Below are 26,050 nucleotides of genomic sequence, written 5' to 3' on the forward strand. Positions count from 1 at the left end.
CTCCATATTGACTTTCCCAGGTCAGGCTCCTCTTCTCCTATTAGGCCAAGCTAACTGATCAATACGCGGGCCTGGTGGGCTGCTGTGTGGACATGCAGACAGGCACACACAGCGGGCCGTGCCCCGGCCAAGTGCCACGCTCATTAGCGCGCACACACACACGCAGACACACACACAGTGCAGGACATGTGCAGCACACATATCTACACACTCTCATAAATAGATATATATATTAAAAAAATTCCATATACTTAAAATTTACAATGATAAAACTGACTTTGGAAACAATTTCTAACGTCCTTACAATCTGTAATAAAAATCTGAACCAACAAATCTAAAGACTTAATCAATCAGTCATGTATGAATCCATAAATCTTCCCCCAGTTGCTTCCCTGTCAAATATGGAGATGCAACAAACTCCTCCTCTTCTCTCAAAATTGTCTCCTCTCTTCTCCTCCCCTGCCGTTTTCCCAGCTGGTGAGTTGTGACATCTGCAGTGCTGCGACATGGATAAGCAGCTGCCAGAGATGGAGGGAGGGAGGGAGGGAGGGAGGGAGGGAAGAGGGGCAGGATGGAGAGCCATAGAGAGACAATGCAGGGGAGAAGTGAAGAGGGAGGGGTGAGGGGCGCTGACAACCAGCAACAGTTAGGTGTACAGCAGGGGGAGACAGGATTGTGCGTGTGTGTGTGCGTGTGTGTGCGTGTGTGTGTGTGTGTGTGTGTGTGTGCATGGCAGCATGCCAGGCGGTGCCATCTGGCTGCTTGACAGCTCTTCTCATTAACAGGGAGGTTAATTGCTGTGGCAGCACCCAGGCTGTATCAAACATCACCCTGGGGACATGGAGGCAACAGACGATCTACATGTTTGTGTACGCTCATGCACAGATGTGTGTGTGTTTAAGCATAAAATGTGGCACAGGAAAGCCTACAAGTCTTTGCTCAGCATAAAAATGGTTCACAACCACCTGCAGTATATAAGCCCTGGCATGTGGAGACCACAGTGTAGGGGACCTGTGTGTGTGTGTGTGTGTGTGTGTGCTTGTGCATGCCAGCCTACATGCATGTTTATATTTGTCTTATGAATTATGTCTCGTTGCTGTAATGATGTAGAAAGAATTGGGTTTACAGAGCCAATGTCTATAGCCCTAAGGGCAAACACACATACATGCTCACACACACACACGCACACACGAGGCAGGGGGAAGGGGTGGCAATTTGCATGTTATTACTGCATATTCATGACTAATTTTGTTAGCCTTGCCTAATAGGCCTGAGTGACAGCTTGAGATATCGAGAGCCTGCTTTAATATCACACACATTTACGGTGATACACACACACACACACACACACACACACACACACACACACACACACACACACACACACACACTCGGTCATATTCACTCGCCCTGCTCTCTCTGTCCACGCAGTAATCATAACAACACTTATGGCTCTAAATCGGGATTCCCTGTTCATCTGTTGGTTCAACATTATGGCATTAGTTTGGCACAACTACGTTATTGTATGTAACAAAAAGTAAATCATATAGGCTTGTTTGTTCCATGCATTATCACAACCTAATATGCACACGTGCACACACACACAAACCTTGAACGACATGCATATATTTGCATCTTAACTTGTTGCTCTGAATGTTGTTGTATTTATTTTCCCAAACAAGCAAAAGGGTATAAAAATCTACTATTACTACATTAATGTTGCAGAGAATAGAGCCTTATGTACCATTAAGTAATAAAAACTATGCTTATTTTCTTCTTCTATTGTCTAATCTTTGTTGACTGTATATTAAATCGGTATGTGCGTATTTGTTTTTAAAAAGAATACTTGGCTAAGACAAAATGATGTCTCTGCTAGAGTGCGTGTTCTGTAGTCCACATGTTCGTGTACACTCTTATACACACGGCACGCTAAGCCCACCACCCCACTGCGCAGGTGAAAATAAGGTTGAAATTGGCTGCAGTTACTTTTCATTCAAAACCCTCTTTCCATTTTCAACTTGTTCCCATTTCAGACCACTCTCCAAAAAATCTCTCTTAAATTTGGGGTGATTTAAGTATAGTTTTTTTTTTCCACCAAACTGACAGGGAAATGAAAAAATACCTATAAATACCATGCTTTTCACCCTCCATCTAAAAGGCCCGAAATAGGAAGAGAAATTACATTATAATACAGCTGTTTTGACCTTGAGAGTTGAAATTTATACATATCATTAGTGAAAGATTACGCATTTATACACACACGAAAGCTTTTGTTGATGCTTAGGAGTACGCACTGTTTATGTGCATTCTTTTTTTTAAGCATTTTCTCAGTGAAATGCTCTGCAAAGTGATAATTCATAATAGAGGAACACTGTAGTTCGAGTGGCATAGAAAGTGAATTAGTAGCACAGCGGCTCACACACTTTCCCATTCTCTTCTGGAGACAGAAACCAACTATAATCTAAAGTCAGTGTTTTCACAGTCTCCTCTGTGGCTTTTACTCCATTTGACTGAAAAGTTTTTGTTTTTTTTTCTTTCCTGAAGTGAAAGATTTAACTCTCAGCGCTCTCTATCCACTCACATGTCACTTTTGTCAAATCTTGCCTTTCCTTCCCTGCTTGGTGCGAACGTGTAGACACGCTTGATCAAATGTGAGTTTAACATTTTTAATCTGCGCAAAGTTTCATCAGAATAACTCATCTCATGAGGCTGCTGGTAAATATGAAATTGTGTGTGTGTGTGTGTGTGTGTGTTTGTACGTGCCTGTGTGTTTGTGAAGAGTACTGCACAGTACTGTGTGATCTGTTTTTTTTCTTTTTTTCTCCTTCCATCTCGGGTGTGTGACAGCTGTCACTGGTGACTCAGAAAGGTGTCTGGGCAGAGTTAACGTATTTTCACCGCTGGGAAACACACACACACACACACACACACACACACACACGCACATACATGCACACACGCACACACGTGCATATCAGCTCCAATTGCTGTCACCTAGCACAAATTTCACCAGGCTCAGCATCTCTTTGCTGCTTTTGAATTAGATTTTTTTATGAATCACATATTGGATAGTATACACACTGCATCCCGTTCACATAGTGGATGGCTTATTTATTTCTTTACGTCTTATTTATGTTAGAGAGCATTACATTCATTAATTAAACATCTTAATTAAGGTTCGTTTAGGATGAATTTTGCGACAGGTTTGTGACGTTTCTGTCATTTTTAAGACAGCAAACATTGCACATAAACATTTTCCGGTGTTTAGATCAGGTGATGATAATTAGGTTTTAATATCTGTCATTAAGCTCATATTTTGACACATTCAATACACATTCTGGAAATTGTGCCAGAGAATATATCAACAATTTACCTTTGTCTAGTGTTTCCTGTAGCTCTTTGTCATCTGTCATCCTCTCCCTCTTTTTCTGCCACAGTGCTGGCTCCCTGGTCCAGATCACATCTGAGTTAGAAGACCTGAAAATCCAGCTGCAAACCAAGGACATGGCCATCTCTGATCTGGAGAAGGAGGTCAGAGAGAATTTCCAGCAAAAACAAAAGTTAAATAACTGGACTGGAGTTCAGTTTGTTACAAGGTTTTAAGATTGTGTCCATTCTTAAAACCTTTTGTGGACACGTCTGCCTATGAGTTACGATAATTACATTTTTTATCGAATTTGACTACAGTATATTTCATACACACACCTACATGTATTTGAACTGACTTCTCTTATTTCAAAGTGTTGTCATGGGTTTCAAGGTACTTCCTAAAATAAGTTAGCCTGCAATGCAAGCAAAGAAATCGAATCTTATCATTTCAGCAGATTTTTTTCATCACAGCTGCGAGACTGCCCACACAATTAAATGACTTGTTTAGGTGATTTTTTTAGAGACTGCTTGGTATTGTTCAGATGGCTCTCTAAGAGGTGGAGAAGTCTTTTTTTTTTTTTTTTTTTACGATATTGGTTTGGCAGCTGTGCTAGAAGTGCTCCATGTGCAGCCAGGTTTAACAGGAAGCTGAGGCGTGTGTGATGAATTACCAGCATATCTCACAGCCCTGGGTAACAAACATGGCGTCGCCGGCCGGGATTCAAAGGGAGAGTTTTTTACGGCCTTCCCACACCTCCTTACAGGGTGTCACTAAATTATACCCACTGCTGTTTTACTGTCTTCTGTGGCTTACGGTTAAGACACACGTAAACACACACAGGCTTGCAGAAATGCACACACACACATAGATTTGTGCTTGTGGTAAACCCGGGCTTGTTGGTTGTTTATGTGTGTGTTGGCTGGTTACTGTTTGTTTATGCTGCCTGTGAGTTGACTCATTTGCACTGGTGCTAATTAGTGGTTTGTGTGATTACAGAGCCTTAGAGAAACAAGTAGAGTAACTGGAGCTTGTTTTGTTAATCATATTTTCAACAAATGTTGATATATTTTCTCATTCTGCTTGTGTTTCTACTTAACTGGTACGTCTGCAATGCAGATGCACGGATAAATGTGCTGGCACAGACCCACATACACACACAGACTTGATGAAGATGATTGCCACAGAATTTCATCTGTGTTTGTTCTCAATAAGCAAGTTGTACGCATTGAATAAGTTCCCAGAATCTGACGCCTGTGAGCCTTAATTAAAACAACCATATATCCTTAACAATGAAAACAATGCAGGCTCATATTTAATTCCTTTGCATTTGTCTGCACAGAGGGTTTTCATCTGTAATGGTATGTGAATTGCTAACATGGTTGCAGTGTTTCCTTTCTGTAAACCATGCCATGATCATTCTTTTATAGTGGCTCATGTTTTGCATCACTCATTGTCTCGTCTGTACAGTTTGACAGCACCATAAATAACTAAACAACATTAGGATTTAAGATATAAACTGGTTTTACTTGGAGTGGACTAAATATAGACATTTTAATAAATCATACTTATGGCAGATGACAGTCTTCCATAATTAAAAACAGTTCTATTGTAAAATGGGATATTAACAATTAATATAAATATGTGCATGAAATGCTACTGATGTTTTGTTGGATATCTTAAGATTATTGCATGACATTGGTAATCAACAATCACATTCACTGACAATGCCTTCCTTTGAATCTTTAACATTTTAACTCTGTCATGGCCCAGACTGCAGCACAGGTGCTGGAAAGTAGTGAGAGGCTGGTGCACCTGCAGAGCGAGCTCTCTTGTCTGCAGCGGATCCAGAAAGACAACATGAAGGAGATCGCTGAGAAAGACATCTGCATCACCAAACTGCAAGCTAACGTGCAGCTGCTGCAACAAGAGGGGGCCGACACACATGCTCAGGTGGGCAGAGGCTCGCGTGAGCCGAAGAAGTAAAAGTACCAATACAATGTAAACATATGTATACAATGTAAACAAGTAAAAATCCTACTTAAAGGGCCAGTTCACTCCAAAATACCTAGACTGTTCTGGAGATATTTGCTGTAGAGATGTTTGCCCTCTCTCAAATATAATTGAACTAGATGGCATCAGCATGTGTTGCCCCATTTCTTTTGTGAAATATTGGATAATTTGAAGTGAACTGTGTGAGAACCTCATCGACATCTGATACCATTGACATCTGGGGGCGCAACTAGGTGCTGATTTATATCCGAGGTCGCAAGTCAAAATTTTGGAAGCCACTGATTTAATGTTTTTAAGAAATATGTAAAATCTTGACCGGGAACGTAACTAATAACTACACCTGTCAAATCTAGTGCAGTGGAGTAGAAGTGTAAAGTAAGTTGGGATTCCTGTGTGCACGCATGTACTTTCATATGCGCGGTAGATAATGTACATGAAGAAATAGCTGATAATGTACTGAATAGCTGCCAATCAAGCACTTCAAACATCTTTTTTTAACCTCCTCTCCCCTCAGCTGTCTTACAAGATGCTGCCTTGCAATGGCCTCTTGATGTTTCAGATTAGTTTTTAGATTAAGTGACTGGTACCTCATTTGTTTTACAGAGTGCAGAGATGTGACTGCCTGCACATTTCTCCTTTTTTGTTTTTTTCCTGTCTGACTGTAGCTCTCCAAGCTGAGCGCCAGAGCGAGGGAGCTTCAGGAGGAGCTGGAGAGAAAAGAGGAGGAACGGAGGCAAAGAGAAGACGAGCGGGGACTGAACCACGAAAAGGAGCATCAAAGGGCGGAGGAGAGGAGAAGGCATGAGCAACAAAAGAGAGAGGAGGAGGAGAGGAAGAGCGAGGAGGAGTGGAAGAGGGGGATAGAGGAGGAGAGGAAGGCCTGTGCTGAAGCTGTTAGAAAGTGGGCTGAGAAAGCAGCTATTTTGAATTCTGAGGTGAGTATATTAATGTACTAAGTGGATCTATTGTATCTAACCAGACTACTCAATGTGTAAACTCAGCTGCAAATAAGAAAATTGGTTCTCTTCATTGTGTTCCCTCACTTTAATTCTCGTGTATGAAATGACGCTTTTTCGTTTTCAAATAGCTCCTCCAAATAAAAGATTTGTAAAACCAAGGGACTCAAAAGAGCTCAGAATATCACACGCAGGAACACACCTTCATCCACAATTAATTTAAGACCAGATTCATTCAATTCATTACACAATTCACATGTTTGACATGTTCCATGTTTTGAACCTTTAGTCATATTTTGTATGAAGTTTTCTTAATTGAGATGTTTTAGCATGTTTACTTACAACAGTACAGAGGACATCATATTTACACGCATGCGTGTGCACTTACACAGACATGGAAGAAAAAAACAACAAAATACTTCACCTTAATTCAGACCTCAGACACTCTGTCCTCTCCTCCACCCCCACACCCCCCCACCTCCTTCCATCCTGCCATCTCGCCACAACCGCTCCAAATTAATCTGCAAAATATTGATTTGAGGAGCAAGGGGGTGGGGGGTGGAGGGGGGGGCGCACGATTGCGGCCGCATATTAATACGAGCGGGCCGCTCTTCGTCTCTCCTCTATACTTTAAGATCCTCATATCTTCATAATTGATTAATGTTCCTTTGTGAAGTGGGGATGAATAATACATTAGTGGGCCTGCTGCACCCTCAGGCTGATGAGAAAATGTTTAATTTCAGTAAATGTAGCTCTCCCGCTCTCTTTCTCTCTCTTTCATTTTCCCTCTCTGGTTATTTGTGAGTGTTGGAGTGTGTTTGTGAGTTTTCACTTGTGAGCTGAAGACTAGAGGAGTGCTGTTGATTTGCTTTTTTCGTGTTTACTGTCGGCTTGAAGCGCACGTTAAGCATCGCAAACAAAAGGCAGCATCTGCATTTGTAAACATGAATGAATAAATTGGTGAAATGAGCTCAGTATTGTTCCATTAACTGATATAACTGCAAGAACCGTGTCACTTTACAAGCCTTCAAAAAACAGAAGTCCCTTTTGGACTTTTTTTTTTTGTACTCATTGCGTCAGAGTGCACTGCGAGCATCAGCTGCTACATTATCCATCAGCAATCAGTGAAAACATGCAAATGTGCCATAAACCCACCTGATGGAGACAAGTATCCTCTTCAGCAGCTTGGAAAGGTGCCGGAAAGGTGACATATGTCAGTTGCTGTGACTGGCACAGCCTGGCTCGACTCAGCTCATCTGCTTAACAGTGCTAATTATGCTAAACAGAGGCCTAATGATGATGATTAGGGATTTAAGAGCTGCAGCATGGCAAGCTTGGCACGCTTGTGTGTGTGTGTGTGTGGGGGGGCTGTCTGGCACCTGATGGTGAGCATCTGTGTGTGTTGAACAGATAAATGATGAAGTGAACACACACACCCACAGGTCTCACTTCATGCCTACTTAGCTTTGCTTCATTTTCATTTGAACTTGTGCCAGTGATGAAGGGGATCTATACACATGCACAGCATCATACATGCACCCAGAGCGCTAATTGAATAAATAATACTTATCTGTTAACAAGCATCCTAATTAGTTATGCTAATCAGCCTAGATAACCCAATTAACCTCATAGAGTGAGGCAGGGAGGGCTCCCCTTTGTGTTTATATGTGGGTGTGGATTTATATGCCTGAGAGCATATCAGAGACACTTAAGAAAACACATTTGCCTAATTAGTTTTCAATGACATAGACAAGCATTTATGTTTTTTTCACGTCCTTATTGTTCTGCTTTTGAAAGCGAGGTAATAGGCTTTTCACACCAAGGAAATAAGTGGTATTGAATTCATGTAAGCAGTCTTTGTGTTTTTTTCTACTTGCCTATGTGAGGACATATGCATTTATACAGCCTTCTGCCAGCCTGTCTCTCAGTTAGATCCACATGGACATGTATATTTTTACAACTATTATGGTAGTTTAAACAGAGCGTGTATTTGTTCAGAGAATGTCTGCCTGTTCCATTAGTTTATGTCCTTGGAAATACAATTTGGCCTCAAGTTCTCTCCGTTTATTTAAAACCTTCAGTCAGCGTTCCCATCCTAATAGTGAGCCGTGTTTCCTCTCGTTTAGCTTCACCACTCATTATCCGGGCCATGTGGAAGACAGGGTGTTTAGAGAGGAGTGGGGGAGAGACTGGGAGAGGGGCAGCGAGAGATAGGGAGAGGGAGAATATGGGTAGGAGCGAGAGCAAACCAGAACGCAAAAGACAGAGGGAATGAATGAGCGACTGAAAGGGAGAGAATGTAGATTTTCTTTGAACCTGACCACGGCTTCTTGTGCCTCTAATGAATGGTGAGGAGAGAGAAGGGAGGGAGACACCCAGACAAGACTGTCTTTGTTGTGCCTCGGCAAGAGGAAGAGAGAGAGAACACAACAGATTTATGTCTTACAGGAAGTCTCCCAGATTTGTGGTGTCGCAACCCCCCCCACCAACCCCCCTCCTCCCCGCCTCAGCTGCATACTCTGGCTTTTAATTAATGGGCAGTTTAAGTTTCAGTGTGCACACTTGTGTATGTTTGTATGTATCAAGTACTCATGAGTGCAACTGTTTGCCTCTGTGGCATGTGCGCCCATGTTTGCAACATTTAGGCATGCAGTTTGTCATGTGGAGTTTGTAGATGAGAATTAGTTTTGACAGAGTAGCACTCATCTGCTCCTCTGGTTTGGTCTGTATGGCTGCCAGTGGGAGAGCTTCAATTAAAACACAGAGTCAGAATTATTTGACATGATGACACGAGTCGCAGTGTGCTTTGGAGCTCAGCGTCTTTAAAGAATGGCAACTGAGATGTTTTCGCATCTCAACCACCTGTGAGCTAAACGCTGTCTGTCTGTCTGTCTGTCTGTCTGTCTGTCTGTCTGTCTGTCTGTCTGTCTGTCTTCTCCATGTTTTTCTGTCTTTTTTCATTCACATAGCTCGCCCTTGGTTTTCTTTCTCAGGGCAGATTAAAGGCTACCCTCAAAGTTGGCTCAAGGTGTTTTGGAAAAGAAGAATCCGGTTGTAAATGCTGCACCCGGCATTAGCATTAGGTCATGGCACCTTTGCTAATGTGCTAATGTAATTCACTGAGGTGAGCTAAACTGCAGTGCTTGACGCCCAACGCCTGCACTTCTATAATGGAAAGCCCGAACACTGGATGCTACTCTGTGCGGTGCAGGTCTTGAATGGGGGTGGGATGCTAATATTAGCTCATGCTCACATCAGCTGAGTCATCTCCTCCCTGTCCTTGGCTTATTAACTGATTTAAGACTGATTAGATCAGTCTTGCACGAACATGCACTGTCACACATAGGCACCGGATTTGAATATCAAAATGGGATTGCTTGACCAGTGAAAACTAGATTAATTCAAACTGTTTGCATCAAGGTGTAGCTAAAACTGATGACTGTGCATATTTTTAATGCACCTTGCAGCATTTAAAGCCATTTATGACATTATCTAAAGCTCATGTTATGCAAACACATATTGGGAGTCAAAGCCACTTATGTTGAGAATATCTGATGCTCCTCTTTTCTCCTTTGCCTTGATTTGACTTCATGAGATCATCAGCATAGATATTGATTTTGCACTCTATTTGATTTTTAGTGAGCCAAAACGTGTATACCTCTTACATAATGTCATGCCACAGTAACAAGATAGCGCTAGTGTAATATACATACCATGTGCTTTTCATCAAAAGCTGCAGATGATATGTTGACAGGACTTGGATAAGAGATTAAAAGAATATATGAACATTTTTTTTTTCAAGGACATACTGTTCACCCATTTTACCACAACACTGTTATTTCAACCCCCAACCTGTTAAAGTGTCTCTTCATCTAGCTTCGTCAAGGTTATGTAAAGAGATTGGCCATTGCTCTGCTCCCAACGAATGCCACAAATAGCTTTTCTTCTCTCTAGTCTCCAGGAACTGTCAAGTGATTGCACTGTTGCTACCAGGTCAAATCTCCTGACAACCTAACAGCATGGTGGGTGATGTAAGTTTGGCCTAGAAACCTCCCACATCCCTATTCTTCCTTTGAAAAATCATTTCTATTGTGTCATTGTTGTAGTTGATGTGAGAACCCGTTGCACTCTTCCTATCTGAATGCATTGCTCAGTTCTACTGTCAGCTATTTGATCAGCTCAGAACACGATGTTACACTTTCAGATAGTTGTCCTGGTAAACAAGAGAAAGTTGTTTTGCTGTCTGATAGAGTTTGAAAGTAGAGTGTCAATTTCACTTAGCACTTTTCATGTCAGATGTGAGGTAGTAAAGAGCACTCAGCCGATGGAAGATGCGTATGTTTGTGTGTGCTCATGCACAGGATCGAGTGTTTCTACCTCTCTCAACGTGTGTGTCTGTGACAGTTTCCTCTCAAGATGTTAATTCCTCTCCTCCCTGTTGTTGTCATGCTTACACCAGCAGTGTCTGCACCGGGGAGACGAAGACATATTGGTGTTAATGAAAAGCCCTCCTAAACTCTCCTCCCCGCATGAATGTTTAAACATGCTTGTCATAACATTCATTCGCTCACACATGACAGCTAGCATCTGCAGCTGCCTTGCTCGCCCTCAATATTTTATCATACCATCTCCCTTAACCCCACTCTAGCACAATGGCTGTGTGTTAGCAAACTGAATTATAATGACTAAAAACAAGCCGTGTTCAGACTCACTGCCAGCGCAGGCCATACATAATGGATTCAGCAACACCACGGGTCTCATAATGGTACAATTAGTCAATCTTAAAAATGAAAGAAAAGGAAAAAAGGCCAAATGAAGGAAATGCGGTTATACATGGTGGGAAAGACAAATGGAAAACGAGAGAGAGGAAGATGATGAGAGGCAGAAAGAAAAATAATGTAGTAAAGCAAAATAGAAAGCAAGAAGGGCTTGTGCAAAGAAAGACAGAAAGAATGAAGAAAGAAAAAAAGGAAAAGAACAAAGAAAGAAAGAGCGAAATCCTCATGACCATATACAGTATGCTATTCAGAAGTCCCATAACACTGCAGGTCAGCAGTTGTGACCTTGGTGGTTTTGACAGAAGTGGTTCACCATGGTAACGGTTGGTCTGCAACCCTCAGAACACCCCCGCACCCCTCATCGCTCCCCAACCTTCCTCACTGCCTCTCCGCCAATTTGATTGGATGCACAATTGAAATGTCATGCCTCAGCAACACACATGCACACGCACCAGATCAACCAGACTGAAACAGTGGAATGAAAGAACGGGGCGCGTTGCACGAGTCAAAATGAGATAAACCAGAGACAAAAGTAACGCACTTAGAGGCGAAACAGGTTTTGGTTGAGATTTATATGACTGTGGTATTTCAGACAGCAGGAGAAAGTGGGGTTGGTTAACACTGTGTGGTGGGCGAGGAGACCTAGGCACAGAGCATCAAAGCAGAGAAGCTTGTCATAGCCGCTGAATACAGAATCAAATGAATATTAATGCGGAACCAATTACCTCAGGGAAATGTTGTCTGTAGGTTAGCTTTGCTAACGCATGTGTCTCACCTTTAGTAAAGTGGAAGCAGTGGGGGGGAAAGCCTGGAGGGTGGACAGCACTGATGTATTCGTTTTCCTCCTAACAAGCTTGTCTACCCCTGCTAAAATAGAATTGTCCACCACGCAGCTCCTCCCCTCCCCTCTTCTTATTTCACCTAGATGCAAACTGTCATTTTTTTATGAATTATGGAGAGAATATATGATATAATTCTTCAGCAACGCCTGTGGCTACGAGGGAGTTAATATTGCCGCCATTCCTGACGACATTGTTTGTTTGCAAAGATTTGATAAGCAGCAAAAATATCATTTATAAATGTTTTGCTACGATATTGGCTAAAGTTTTTTTTTAATTTTAGACGAAGTTCAGTTAAATAATAAAACTTTTGAACATAACGTATGCCAATAAACAAAAATGGGCTTTTAAAGTCCCATAGAAGCACATTTTCACTTCACTTCTCCTCAGCACTGCCAACATTTACAAAAGTCCCCCATCGTTCGCTGCAGCAGCAGTTTTGAGGCTCTGTGCTGGTGACATGTATCCTATCTTGTTGTGTGAGCAGCTTAGCACTGTGCACCACTGATCTGTGCAGGTCTCTAGCTGCTGTTGATCTGCATAAGAGACTATGCCACACTTAAAGCCGCTGGCTCCTTAAAGCCCCTTCTAAATCAGTGTTAAAGCCTTGATAATAGACCTCACTGACCAATTGATTGGCCTTCATATGTTTACAGCTCACTTTAATTGCCTCAAAAATACCATTTGTCAGCCATGTGTGTCCATGTATGCATGCATGTGTGTGTGCAAGCATGCCTGTCCATCGACAAAAAGGCCTATTGATTTATCAGCATCGGGATTTGTCCCGTTCACCGTACATAAAACCCCTGCGTATGTGCTGTTCAAAATGGGAAATGGCCCCATCGATTCCCTTAAGTTGGAGCCCAAATGCTAAAGATTTTTGGATAAGCTTTCTCATTATTTAAGCTGAAATCAATAGGGGAGAGCATGGGTCTAATGAATGAACGGGCCACAGATCAGATGGGGTGTGCTCATCCCTGGCCTGTCCTGGTCGATCTGTGTGTGTATGTGTATGTGTGTGTGTGTGTGTGTGTGTGTGTGTGTGTGTGTGTGAGAGAGTGAGAGTGAGAGAGAAAGAACCTGACTATTCCTACATCACAAACCTTTTCTTTGCCACTCGCAAAAAAATCACGCTGTCGGTCCATCTGTGTCTTTATTTGTTTCTGTTCATTTGCAGTTTCATTAACTGCAAATGTTCTTGTTCCACATTGTCACTTTTTGAACCTCAAGTGCCTTCAGTGTGACAAAAACATACAGCAGATCTCACCCTGCATCTAATTAAGCTTCAAAGTAGGTTATATAAGGTTTATCGCATTATCATTAAAATTAATGTAATTATTGAGCCGTTTCCTGTCACACTCTCTGTCTCTGTTTAGTTGAAGGTCAGCAGGAAGCAGGTGGAGCGACAGAACCGCGAGCTGTCAGAGTGTCACCAGAAGGAGGAGTTGCTTCGCTCTGAGGTACGGAAAAGAAAGAAAAAAGTATTCACTGCATTCGTTTGTGTCACTGTTATGCTTACATTCATTTAGCCGTGGCTCTCCTCTCACCCTTAGCTTGGAAATCGACTCTACAGCCAAAATTATAAATGCAATGAAAATTCATCATGTGGTCTCATCTGGCCTCATAAGGACCAGTTTCCCCATGGGGGTGCAGTGTAGTCTGATCGTATCTTCTTGCATAAACCACATCCAAGGGGGAAATAAATGCCAAAATAAAGCATATACAACAGCAATGCCTCGTAAAAGATCATGGGAGTGGCTCAGGAGTGAAGATTTAAAAAAAACTAAATTACTCCTTATACTCAACACCTACAAATAATATCTGGATTAAACATAAATCTGCCTGGGAATATAATATGCAGTGCATGTGGCCATGTGTCAGCCGGTGAAAGCAAAAATTCAGCTGGAGACAAATACACACACACAGGCCCAGCTACCCCTCCCAACCACAACCCCTTTGGCTGACTTTTTGGTTTTTCCACTTTCCATTCTTTCCACACTTCTGAAGTATGAAAATGATACAGAGTGGTGTATCTCTAGGAAATTGTCTTTGGCCGCGCGTGCAGACACTGCCTCTCAGAGCACATTTACCAGACAACTGTTAAGAGTTTCACTCTGTGGTTTGGCCAACTCGTGGAATTAACTACGTTAATTAGCCACAGCTGATATTTCAGACAGTTGTCGCTTCAGCTGGTGAAACCGACGCAGCTGAAATTGTGAGGCCTGCAGACATTTAAAGATGATAACAAACTGATAATATCATAATTATTAAATAACACATACATGTGAAGTGGGCTGCTTGACAACTGTTTAGTGGATTCGTGCCATGTGGCAACGAGTATGTGCATCAAAAATATCAACGAAGAAGGAGACGCTGGAGTACAAATATCTCTAACCAGCCCAATTTTCAAATAGTAACCTCCCTGTCCCTTCAACTCACTCCCCTCTAAGGTGTCCCGCCTTTTCAACTCATAAATATGGAAGGCGAAAGATGATGAGATTCACGGACAGGAAAGGAATCAAAATCTATTGTTGCGTGTCCTTTTCCCCGTGTAAAGTTTGGATTAAATGTCACACATTAGCATGTGAACTTTTAAATGAGCTTGTTTGCTCTCCGCGGTGTGGGCCATGTAAATACCCATCTTGAGTATGGAATGGGGATTTCTTAGTGGTGGGTGGGGGTTCACAAGAATTGGGGAGTGTGGGACATATTTGAGTGTTGCACCGGCAATTAGGCAGCAGCAAGGGACTGGAGTACCAAACACCTCTATTGACTGGTTGCGTCTGGCTGGTGTTCCACACCTGAAGTGGCAGATAGTGGCAGATGGGAAAGCTCCCTGATGGCTATGGCTTCTGGTGATTTGAGGGAAGGAGATGATTGACAGGCACTCCCAAAATGAGATGATTGACATGCACTGTCAAAATGAATCTACTCGTGGGCAAATTCTGGTGTGAGCGAAAAGAAATGTGTGCGCACAAACAGGCATGGATACGGGTACACTGTAACCTTGGTGGAGTGTAGCTCTGCGATGCTGTCCATCAAAGATTTCACATATGAGCTGCCTGAAGTCTTATGTACGAACAGTGTTGGACTAATATTTGGAATATAAATATGTCCGTATATCAGTTTAAAATGTCTGACAAATCCTTATGATTCTGTGTGTGTGTGCGTGGCTGTGTAAGATATTTGATGGTAACCAAACACCCTTCTGCATTTGCACGCTTTTGTTCATTGACTGTGGTTCTCTTTGTTTTAAAATGTAGGGCCGCTTATTTATTGACATCATTTCCTCTCAGTGAAGGGCCCGTGTCTGTAAAACACATTAAAATCATAATGCAATCTTTGCTAACCCAGGAGCAACGTTATTGTTCTATTATACTCACCGAACAACAGCATCCCAGCCTGTTTATCAATCCAATATCTCATAATGTGCTCTCTGCCTGGTCATTTTGAATATAAAAAGATCTCACACTGTTATTGTACCATATTTCCTATATTTAGTATTAATCTCTTGTTCTGACATGAATCTGACACATCCAATATGATATTTGATTAGTTGTTTTTTGTTTGTTTGTTTGTTTTTTTTCATACTCTCCAGGTGATATTGGATACATGTGCAGAGCTGGTATTATGTTGGCTATTTCATCTGGGTATAAAAATGATTTAGTGTGTACTCAGCACGCAGTGTCATTGACTAGCTTTAATTTCACTGCAAGGGTGGGCTTTATTACTCTGCTACTCTCCGAATGTGTGTGTGAGCGTGTGTGCGAGAGAGATAGAGGGGAGAGAGACAATGAATGTTTCTGTGCATATATATGTGTGTTTTTCTGCTCGCTGGTGTAGCAGCATGCCACACCTGTGCACACACATGCACTTGTGCATATCTCTCCATGCCCGCTGTATGTCCAACATCTTCAGCACATAATTTCCATTCAATGAAAGAATCAGCTAAACCAACACGTGGAACAGCTCTCGCATCACACACAGGCCGAACCGGTGGTCCCACTGAAAGAAACAGAGGGGCTCCACTTTGCCGTGACAAACCTTACTTCTGATCAAATGCTACAGAGCCATAATCATGTTTGTGCCACTGAATTCTTTAACCTTTCCATGACCCCGCTGAATGCCAGCGGCCCAATCATAGAACCTAATTGAATCTGCTCGGCGGCGCCCCCCCGACCGATGAAAAAATAAAATTGGAGGTGAAAAATGAATACAGCAGCAGAGTGAGAGAGAGAGAATGAAGGAGGTGATGCCGGTGGTGGTGGTGGTGGTGGAGTGGGCGATGAGGGGTCACGCTGCAGTTTTATAAATACACAGATGTGCTCACAAACACACACCTAGACACGTACACACAGTCACACCTTTTTAAATCCAGCAGGAGAGTGGGGAGTGGGAGAGAGCGAGAGAGAGGCCCAGGTTTCTCATTACCCCCTCGGCCCATTCGGAGGATATTCCTATAAGATAATCTGATTTATTTGCAATTTTCCTTTAAGCGGCTTAGTGTTTACCTCCAAGATTAATATTTTTCTCTGTTATTAATATCAGACTGTAATTAGGAGTGATGTGTTTCGCTCTGCACAGGTCTGTGGCCGCCAGGCAGCTGTGATCCTGTTTCAAGACAAACAAAAAAAAAAAAGAAAAGAGAAGGAAGTTTTAACAGGAGGGAAGAGGCTGCAGGGTAGGGATGTAGAATTACAATTGCGGCATACCTGTCTTTGTGTCTGGGGGTGCGGGTGCAGGACCACACGAATATGTGAGTGTGTATTTCTTTGGTTTATGTGCGCGTGTGTGACAGTGTGATGGTGCCCTCTGATTGATAAGGTGTCTGTGGCGGCTGCAGATTGCTCTTGCTGATTGCTTCTGAGAGCTCCAGCTGATTTATAATCAGAGCAGGATGAAGGATTGAGCTGTGGATTGCTTATCTGTTTAGCCCCCTCACAACATAAACTGACAAATTATCATGTTGAACACACACACACAGACACACACATGCACACATGGAAAAAAAAAAGCAATAATGTGGACCTTCTTATTAAAAACACACAGACACACTATCATATAAACGTTATTTTGCAGACACACACACACACACTCCAGCCACGCACATCATAAACGGGTTTATTTATCAGCAGCATCAGTCACATTTTCATGATTGCCCAAAAGAGTGCAATCAGTCTCATTTGTTTACATGTCAGCATCAGATATATGTAAGTCAAGTTATGTTGCAGTTAACTTGGAGTTGTGATTTGCTCAATGCTGAAGAATTACCTGGAAGATTTTGTATGGATGTGGATCTTTTGCTTGCATATTTTAGCTGATTTTTAACTGCATTTCTGCAGCTGCATAATCACACGCCTAATATGGGCACCGTTGGAAGAGTGGCTGAAACGCCTCAGACAGAATACACATATTTTTATTGTACCAGGTGAGGGGATTAAGATTGTGTTTAAAATAATATATTTGTGTAGGATAACTAAAGTAGCTGTTTGTTGTTTTCGATAAAGAGGTTGACATATTATGTGAGACTAATTCCACTTGGCAAGCCAGAGTACAAGCCAGCAGGTTTAAATGCTGACAGGTTTAGTATGCCCTATGGCACTGTGACAGTTCTGTGTGTGTGCGTGTGTGTGCGTGCATGCGTGTGTTTCTCTCTCTCCGCGTCTTCCTGTCTTTCTCTCCTTACCCATTCTTACCTGTCTGTCTGATTATCTGTTACTTTCTCTCTTTTCACCGCAGTTGTTTGTAAATGCGCAGTGACAGAATCACGAAAGAAGCACAAAAACACAAAGTACAGGAGCACTTGTTATACACACGCACACACACACACACACACACACACACACACACACACACACACACACACACACTGACGAATGGCAGCAATTAGATGGGGAAACCAAGCATGTGAGGACAGAGGAGCGCTGAGGGGCTGCAACCGCTGTATGGAACGTGTGTGTGTGTGTGTGTGTGTGTGTGTGTGTGCGTGTGCGTGCTGTAGGTGTTTGTGTGTATTTGGAAGGTTTTTATCCTTCTAATGCTCCATCCATCTGTCTAAATATCAACACTGTCTCATATGTCAGCGGACGGTGGCTCTGCTGGGGCGCCATTTGTTGTGGGGCGTCAACATTTGCAATCAAGGACCAAATAAGACAAGGACTGGACAACAGCATCATCACTTTGCAAAAATGAATTGCTGGTGGGATTAAAGCTGGAACAGATATGCTTTCGTATTTGGCAGCAGCCAAATGTACACGCAACAGAAACATTAGGACACGTTACAGACAGAAGAGAACAGGGATGCTTGTGGTTTCTCTCACTCCGGTTGCATCTCAGCCTGCTGAGTTGTTTAAAACATTGACACTGAGACCTTGAGTTTTCTCAGCCCCTCTACTCACTTCCGATTGGAGGAATAACCTTCTAACTCCGGTTCAGGGCAGCAGTCGCATCTCATCTTCCCTTTTAATGTGAGAATTCATCTTTTCAAGAAAGTCCTCACAGCAGTCTCTCCTCTCTAAATCAATGACATCTCTATCTACTCCTAATTGCTATGTGATAAACAAATCTCGAGCCTTTCCTAGTTCTGTATCTTCCCTTGGATTCCCCTGCTTTTATTGAACATTTCGATGGCTTTTTACTCATGTCATCACAAACATAATGCACAGGTAATATGGCCTTTTTTTTTATCTCCCGTTTCATATTTAGAGATGGCATTGGCGAATTTCCTATTTGAAAGTCACTATTCATAATGTACAAAAGTCAGGTAATAAAACAAAATCTAGCCGGATTTATTTGTATCAGAAAGATTTAAGAAACATTGTAAAAACTGTGTGAATGACAAACATTTTTAAAGGCTCATATTGACAACGCCAGTGACTTGTTTCCCAGGGTTTACAGATGCAGAAGAGGGCTGCGCGAAATCCAACTTTCCTAAAACATATCATGACTGTCAGGTTTGTTTTTTTCATTCCAAGTATTTGTGGAGGGAGTGATATGTGTGAGAGCACATTTGTGTGGGTTTGTGTTATTAACGGTTTTGCCTTCATGCCAACTTTTTGCTCGTCTGATTTATGCTCTCCTCTGTGGGATTGTGCCGATTTTACAAGCAGGTGTATGTGTGCGCGTGAGTGGATTTGTATTTATGACCAGCGGAGATGTGTGTTAGACACAGCTACTGATGAATTACCTCACTTCTGATTGCTTACATCACAAATCATCCCCATATTATAACCCTTCTCATGCAAATAAGTGCCACCGCGTGTGTGTGTCGCTCTGTGCGTGCGTGCTCGCTTCTGTGTGTGAGAAGCGAGAGGGCATGAGTACACGTGTCTACCAAATAATGCAAGCTGTTATTTACATATAAACTAAATGTACATTGTGAGTTCATATATGTACCCATGTAGTAGCAGTATCTATGTGTGTGTGTTTTGAATGAGTGAGTAAGTGTGTGTGTGGTAACCCTGTATCGCTGGCGAGCTCATTTCTCTCAGAAATCAAAGTTAAATGGGTCATCTATCATGAGAATATGTGACTGGGACACTTGTCTCTGCCACGTGTGTGTGTGTATATGTGTGCAAATATGCACACAAATGCAAGGTGTGTGGTGCAAAGGCAGCGTATGTGTGCTTCTGCACCCTTCTGTGTGTGTGCATGTGTGTATGTGGTGGCCACTTGTCTTTGCCTGCGCTATGATTAATGGTTTACATTGGGCTGTTCAGCCATGCATGTTTCTTGGTTTATCGTTTTATGCTGTCTCCAATTAAAGCTCCATAACTTGAGTGATGGCTTCACGGCAGTGTCCATCAATAGAGGCCATCAGCGACCTTATGCATTCAGGATATGGAAGCCACACACTAACTAATATCCTCTTGTGTCAGAGCCAGTGGGCAGTCTTTGTGTGTATGCAGATGGCTGCGTGTTTTTGTGCGCGCACGTAAAGTGAAAAATATCGATTTTTAACTGATCGAACCAATAACCCTCTCAAGTAAATCTAGTTTTACTTCTTAAAATCTTAAAACAAATGAAATAAATTGTCAGAGGGGTTGAATAATACTACTTTTTTTTAATCTAATCAATATCAATCATCCAGTCAATTAATCGTCCTGAACAAGTGGAATCTTCTCATCTTAATGCAACTTTATTTTTTATCTCTTTTTTTTTTGCATCATAAGAAAAACAAAATTGAAAGTCCTTATACAGCAATAAATAGCATTTTTTATTTTAGGTTTTTTTGCTTCGTGTGCACACATGCAGAATTTTGCATCTCTGTCTCATACGTACATCTGGACGCGTGAGCTCGCTCATGTGTGCTCCACACAGGCATGCACGCGCCGCACAATATCATTTCACGCAATATTATTTCTCATATAGCTGTAATGACATTAGGCCGATATGTTGATTATACTGTCGGCAAACAGCAGCCTGCTGATTGGGTTAGCATATTACCTTATATCACATCTCTCCATTCATCCCTGTGTTTTTTTTTTTATTGCCCTCATTTTTCCAAATCACTTCCCACTTCCTCAGTTTCCTGGGCGAGGTTCCAGGCTATGCAAGCAGGTGATGTGGAGTAATATGAAGCTGGGAAGGCACAACAGCGCAAGAGAGGAAAAAGCTAAAACCTGAGAGCAGCTGTTGTTGTCTGGAGGCGAGACAGAGCCTAGTTACAGGACAGCAAAGTGTTAACTTGTGTGCAAATGCAAGGGTTAATAAATATTTAATCACGCTGGCAAAAACACAAATGAGCGCATGCAGGTTTGCGTGTGTGACGGTTCCTGGTCAGCATGTGTTTTGAATAAAGGGGAAAGTAAAGGGTGTGCAGGTTGGTCGGGAAAAACAGTGTGATTTAGTGAAGACCCAGAATAAGGAGGGGGGGGGCGGGGAGGCAGGAGGCAGAGAGATATTTCAGAGTGGGATTCTCAAATTGTTAGAGAGAATGAGATTTCATTTGCAGCTGGGACACTGAGTGATGACACACATGGTGAGTGTGTGTCTGTCTGTGTGTGTTTGTGTCCACATGCGTGCACACAGTAATGGCAGAGTGTGTGATTACAAATAGAATATATATATATATATATATGCAGGTATATATCTATTGGACAAATGGCAGGATTGTGTATATCTTCTCTGTGTGTCAGTTACCTCTTTAGCATCAGCCTGTAAGTGGTAGAGCTCAGTGGCAAAAAAAAAAATCACCAGAAAAACACACTGCAGCTGTATAGATTCACCTCTCTTCTCTTTCTCCCGGGCCAACTTGTACACACAAACAATCATATACACTCAGACATCATTATTAACGAGCAGGAGGCAAACACTACACAAAACTCCTCAGGCAATATTTATGGTACGGTCAAACAGAGACTTTTGGCGCTGTTTGGCTCTTAACACAGCAACGCGAGCATGGCTAACTGTCGAGATAGGAAATTTCACTGCAAATTACTAATGGTGTTATTCGATATTTGCACCACATGCGCAGGTAATGATTTAGCCATGCATAGTACAGTAGGACACACAGGCAGTAAATGGAAAAAAGATTACAATAACAATAACTCACATCAGCCATCCCTAATATATAGGCTGCTACACCATGTCATGGCTATATGACACTTGGAGAAAAATGAACTGTGGTTATCTGGAAATTAAAAAAGGGACTGATTTAATATTCAGCAGTGGCTGAAGGGGCTGGGGGAAGGGAAAGTAGGTGGACCTGTGGATGGGGGAGGGTGTGGAGGCGATGAAGATGGAGGAAATTAATCAGTGGTATCATCTCCATGGGAGTTTAGCTAACCACCGACCTCAGCGCTTTATCAGCCTATGAGGGAGCCTCTGCTGTCACTGTTGCCATAACAAAACAAGCCCACCAAATCACATCATCTGACCTCCTCGCAAAGACACACACATCTGACTTACAAGCCCGTCACCTTCAGACAAGCCCTGCGCCATCAAAAGTCCCACTCTGCCATGTTTGTGTGCGTCGACTTGAGCATTATATATGCTTTTATGTACAGTAGGTATAATCTGAGTGTGTGCTGTCCATCTATATACATATGAGCAATCGCTGTATTGTTTTTTATGTCTGCGGAGTGAGATAATGAAATCATGGCACAATCTCAGTGTGATGCCATTTTACTGAGATTCTGTGTTCTTACGAGGATAATTCCAGGCACTCACAATTGATTCTGTGTCAGTTTTCACAACAGAGGATCTTTGCATGAAGACAAGCTTGTCTACACTTCATGTCAGCGAATGAATTTGAACCTCTGGCTGTGTTCCAGGCCGAGGCCAAAATGGGGTCTCTGAGGGGTGAGCTCAGTGCCTTATTTGAGCGAGGGATGCAGGAGAAGGAGGTGAGGATTAACCAACTGACTGAAGAGCTGAACGGAGTGAGGCGAAAGGTAAGCATGCAAGTGGACACAGGCAAATGCTTCTGTGTTACGCTACATGTTACAAATTCCAAAATGAAGAGTAGAACACACGTGAATTTATAAAATTGAAGATCCTTGGAGAAAATTAAAAACGCATTGCACTGTGAAGCTTTAGCTTTTTTGGTTGACCTCTTGGGTTCTGTTAGCTAATTTAACTCTACTATTATAGTGCTTCAATCAGTTTTCCACCCACTCATTTTGTACCCTTTCAATTATGTAGATTACAAATGCTACTAGAGCTTATTGAGCTGTACTTTTGATTCAAAGGCACACCGGCCCATTGAGGCACAAGCATTGACAGAAATACACACACACGCACACACAAACACACACCACTTGATCTGCATATCATTATGCTTTTGATCGAATGCCAAGGTTTCGCTGAGAAAGACATCAGAGTCAAATGGAGCGAACATGTACACAACACCTGTAGGATTTGTGAGTGTGTGAGCGTGTGTGTGTGTGTGTGTGTGTGTGTGTGTGTGTGTGTGTGTGCCCATGAGAGAGGCAGCTGTGAAATCTGCACCTGTTTAATTGAATTAGCCTTGTTAATGTATTCACACTGGCTGCCAAAAAAGCGTGGCTTTAACGAGCTCGTTAGACCAATTAGTTAATTAATTGTCTGTATAGCAGCGCCTTCCCAAAGAGCTGCGTCTTCATTATCTGATGGCTGCCGCCTGTTGGATCGTTGAATGAGAGCTGATAATGCATTGCTGTCACACGCCGCGCTCATGACTATGTGTGTGTGTGCTCGTGCGTCTCCACAAATGTCACATATTTCTGCATATGCGTATCCAGTCTGTACTGTATGCGCGGCTCTTTTGGCTCAGCTACGTGAATGAATGCTTGTGTCAATGCATTTGTCTGTCTGTGCGCGTTGTATACTCAGAATATGGCGGCCAATATCGGTGTGCATATTGCAGTGAAAGGTTATGTGGGGGCCGTCACTCCCACAGGTAAAGACAGAGCAGTCCTCCTAGCCACTTTCTAATCTCTCTTTTATTAGAAGTTAATATCTCGCCTGCTCTTTCTCACTCCACACTCCCACCTGCTTAGAAATGGCCCCGCTCCATCTTTTTAATTCAATTATATTAGCCACCCTCTCTCTCTTCCTCTCTCTCTCTCTCTGTGCCCATAACTCTGCAACTCACACTCAATTCCTCTCTTTTTTTCTGTCTGTCTCTTCCCACCTCACCCCTCCTTCCTTTGTCCTCAAATGTTCCATTTCTATTCGTAATCCTAGATGGAGGATAGACTTTGGTCAATCAAGGATTTGCGCAAGCCGCTCTCCCTTTCTCCTCTCCTCCACCTTGGTGGCAAAAACATATAATGGCTAGGAGGAGAGAAAAAAGGAAAGGAGACAGGAGGAGGAGATGGAGATGGAGGTGGGGGGGCAGGAGTTAAGGGGAAGACCCCAGGGGTGAAACTTTAATTGCTAAAGTAATGAGACTTGATCAGATTGAGGTTTCTCTCTCAATAGGGACTCTACTAATATGAAAGTCCCAGGCTTAAGCTCTAATTTGAAATAAAATCACAAATCTGATAGTCTTTCTTCAGGACTTCCAGCCAAAGTCCTATACTCCCCCACTGGAGAATAAAGACTTTACACAGACCACATGGGACTCTTTAATCACCTCTGATGGTGGCAGATTTGGAGATGAGAAAACTCACTGTAATGTATTAATTATGTAACAACATTATGGAGTTCTGAAAGTCAGCGGCCTAAAGACCTTGGGCTATAGGAGGGATTTTGACAGACACTGTGATCTTTAACTAGATGCCTCATGAATAGATAGCGGTGACCATACCGCGGGTGGGATTGAGGAAAATGTTTGAGTACAATACAAAGTTCATAATAAGTTAGAATCAATGATATAAACACACACGAAATAGATTTTTTTGAGATTTGTAGATTGGAAAGTAGCAGAACTGCTTATGTTTTTATGTGGATTTTATCATCCCAATGTGCCAGATTACAATTGCAAAAACTCAAATATTAGAGATGATCAATATTTGAGCTTCAAGAACCAACATGAGAGATCATTTGGACACTGCCTCAAATATAGCACTGGTGATAAAACTCATGACATTCAACTTTCACCCTGAAGAAACATCACAATACTGTTTGTCATTAGCTACCTTGTTGTCCTGCAGGTGCTTTGCCGAGGACAATACTGCACCATCCATTAAACCATTAGCTTTCTCATGCTCACTTAGGTTAGTGGGATCTGGCAACAGCACATAACCTTAACTGAGACGACACTGAATAATCAGTGTTTATAACATTTATTCCATTGTTCTCCATATTTTCTCTTGCATGAACTGGTCTTCACATGTAGGTAAATTCTATTGCATGCTTACCAACCTCGTTAATTTCCCGACCCTGATTTGATGCCTTAATTTAGATGTGGATTCATCAAATTTTTATAGCTGAGATATCAAAACTCCGATGTTCTTAGAGTGTTCGACCTCAGTAAGAACCAAGCAGAAGTCGAGGATGGCTCCGTTAAAATGTTCTCAAATATGACAGAATACTACAACAATGAAGTAACCAGTTGCCACTACGCAGCCAATAAATAGACAGACTTGATTTGAGGCTCTTTTTCCTGAGTAGTTTTGACTAAATGTTATCCGTGGATGAAAATGCCTGATTGGGGTTTACTTTTATGTGTAGGCAAACATGTGGGCATCTGACCCACTGCTTTCACTTTAGCAAAATACTGTAAACAATTCTGTTTCGCTGGCACCATTACAGAAACAACTTCTGGGCAAAGGCAATGGCTGAGGAGCGCTGCACACAAGGAACAGAGCCTGTATTGACACATAGACCTCAAAATTACCTCTCATGTTCAGTGTTACACACCAAATCATGTGAAAATTGAATTGGCAGTAGATACTCAAAGTAATTTTGCCATCCAAAGGGAAAAAATGCATGCCGTGTTGCAGTGGATGTTGATATCTGAACAGGGAAATGATGGGTGGCCTTTTAATCACTGAAGCTAGTTACGAAACATGAGGCCGAAAATTGCCCTGCTTTCTTGTGTGTATTTGCACAAGAGCCTGCCAGCATGTTAGATTTTTTTTTTACACATCCTCAACTTTTGCACATTTATTAAAACACAATGATTCTCAATTCATGATGGAAATTGGATAATATGGAAAAAAGTAATTTGGACATACTGTATATAATATCTAATGCATATGAGATATCCTTAGTGTCTAATAGCATGAATAGCACTCATAAGTAAGTACAGTAAAACAGTTACAGTAGCTGAATTTTAGGAGATATCATCGCTCTAACTTGGTTTAACATTGATGGTAATAATATTTAAAATGCGTGGAAAATGTGCTCCTTTGCTTCATAATCGTTTTTCATCTGAAATCCCTCTTGCGCTCCAGATGGGTTAACTCAAAAAGACGAACTTTCGCCCACTTATGCAATACGTTGAACTTGGCTGAAGTGCCTGAAATTCACACATTATTGTCTCGGTTTTTGTAAAACTTATTTTATTTCCCAATAGTCACACTAAACTTGGTGGAATATCCAGATAAAGGAGTCATTTTAATTCAGTGTCGCAATACTCGCTGCCCCATTGCTTATAATTGTTACCATCCATTAGCCATGCTGGAGATGAGTTAACTGCACAAAGACCACCTTTAGCTCACTGTTGCA

General features: G+C 42.1%; 1 protein-coding gene across 1 annotated transcript in view; it reads left to right on the forward strand.

Annotated features, from left to right (window-relative positions):
* The first annotated feature begins 506 nt into the window (after positions 1–506).
* Positions 507–26,050, forward strand: part of LOC139347176 (trichohyalin-like) — a 54,737-nt gene continuing 29,193 nt past the window's right edge. The window contains exons 1-5 of the mRNA XM_070986665.1: positions 507–619; positions 3,438–3,531; positions 5,141–5,320; positions 6,046–6,315; positions 22,228–22,347. Of these exons, the coding sequence (XP_070842766.1) occupies positions 507–619; positions 3,438–3,531; positions 5,141–5,320; positions 6,046–6,315; positions 22,228–22,347 (777 nt within the window). The remainder of the gene's footprint in view (positions 620–3,437; positions 3,532–5,140; positions 5,321–6,045; positions 6,316–22,227; positions 22,348–26,050) is intronic.

Source organism: Chaetodon trifascialis, chromosome 18, assembly GCF_039877785.1.
Source record: "Chaetodon trifascialis isolate fChaTrf1 chromosome 18, fChaTrf1.hap1, whole genome shotgun sequence".
Lineage (NCBI taxonomy): Eukaryota > Metazoa > Chordata > Actinopteri > Chaetodontiformes > Chaetodontidae > Chaetodon > Chaetodon trifascialis.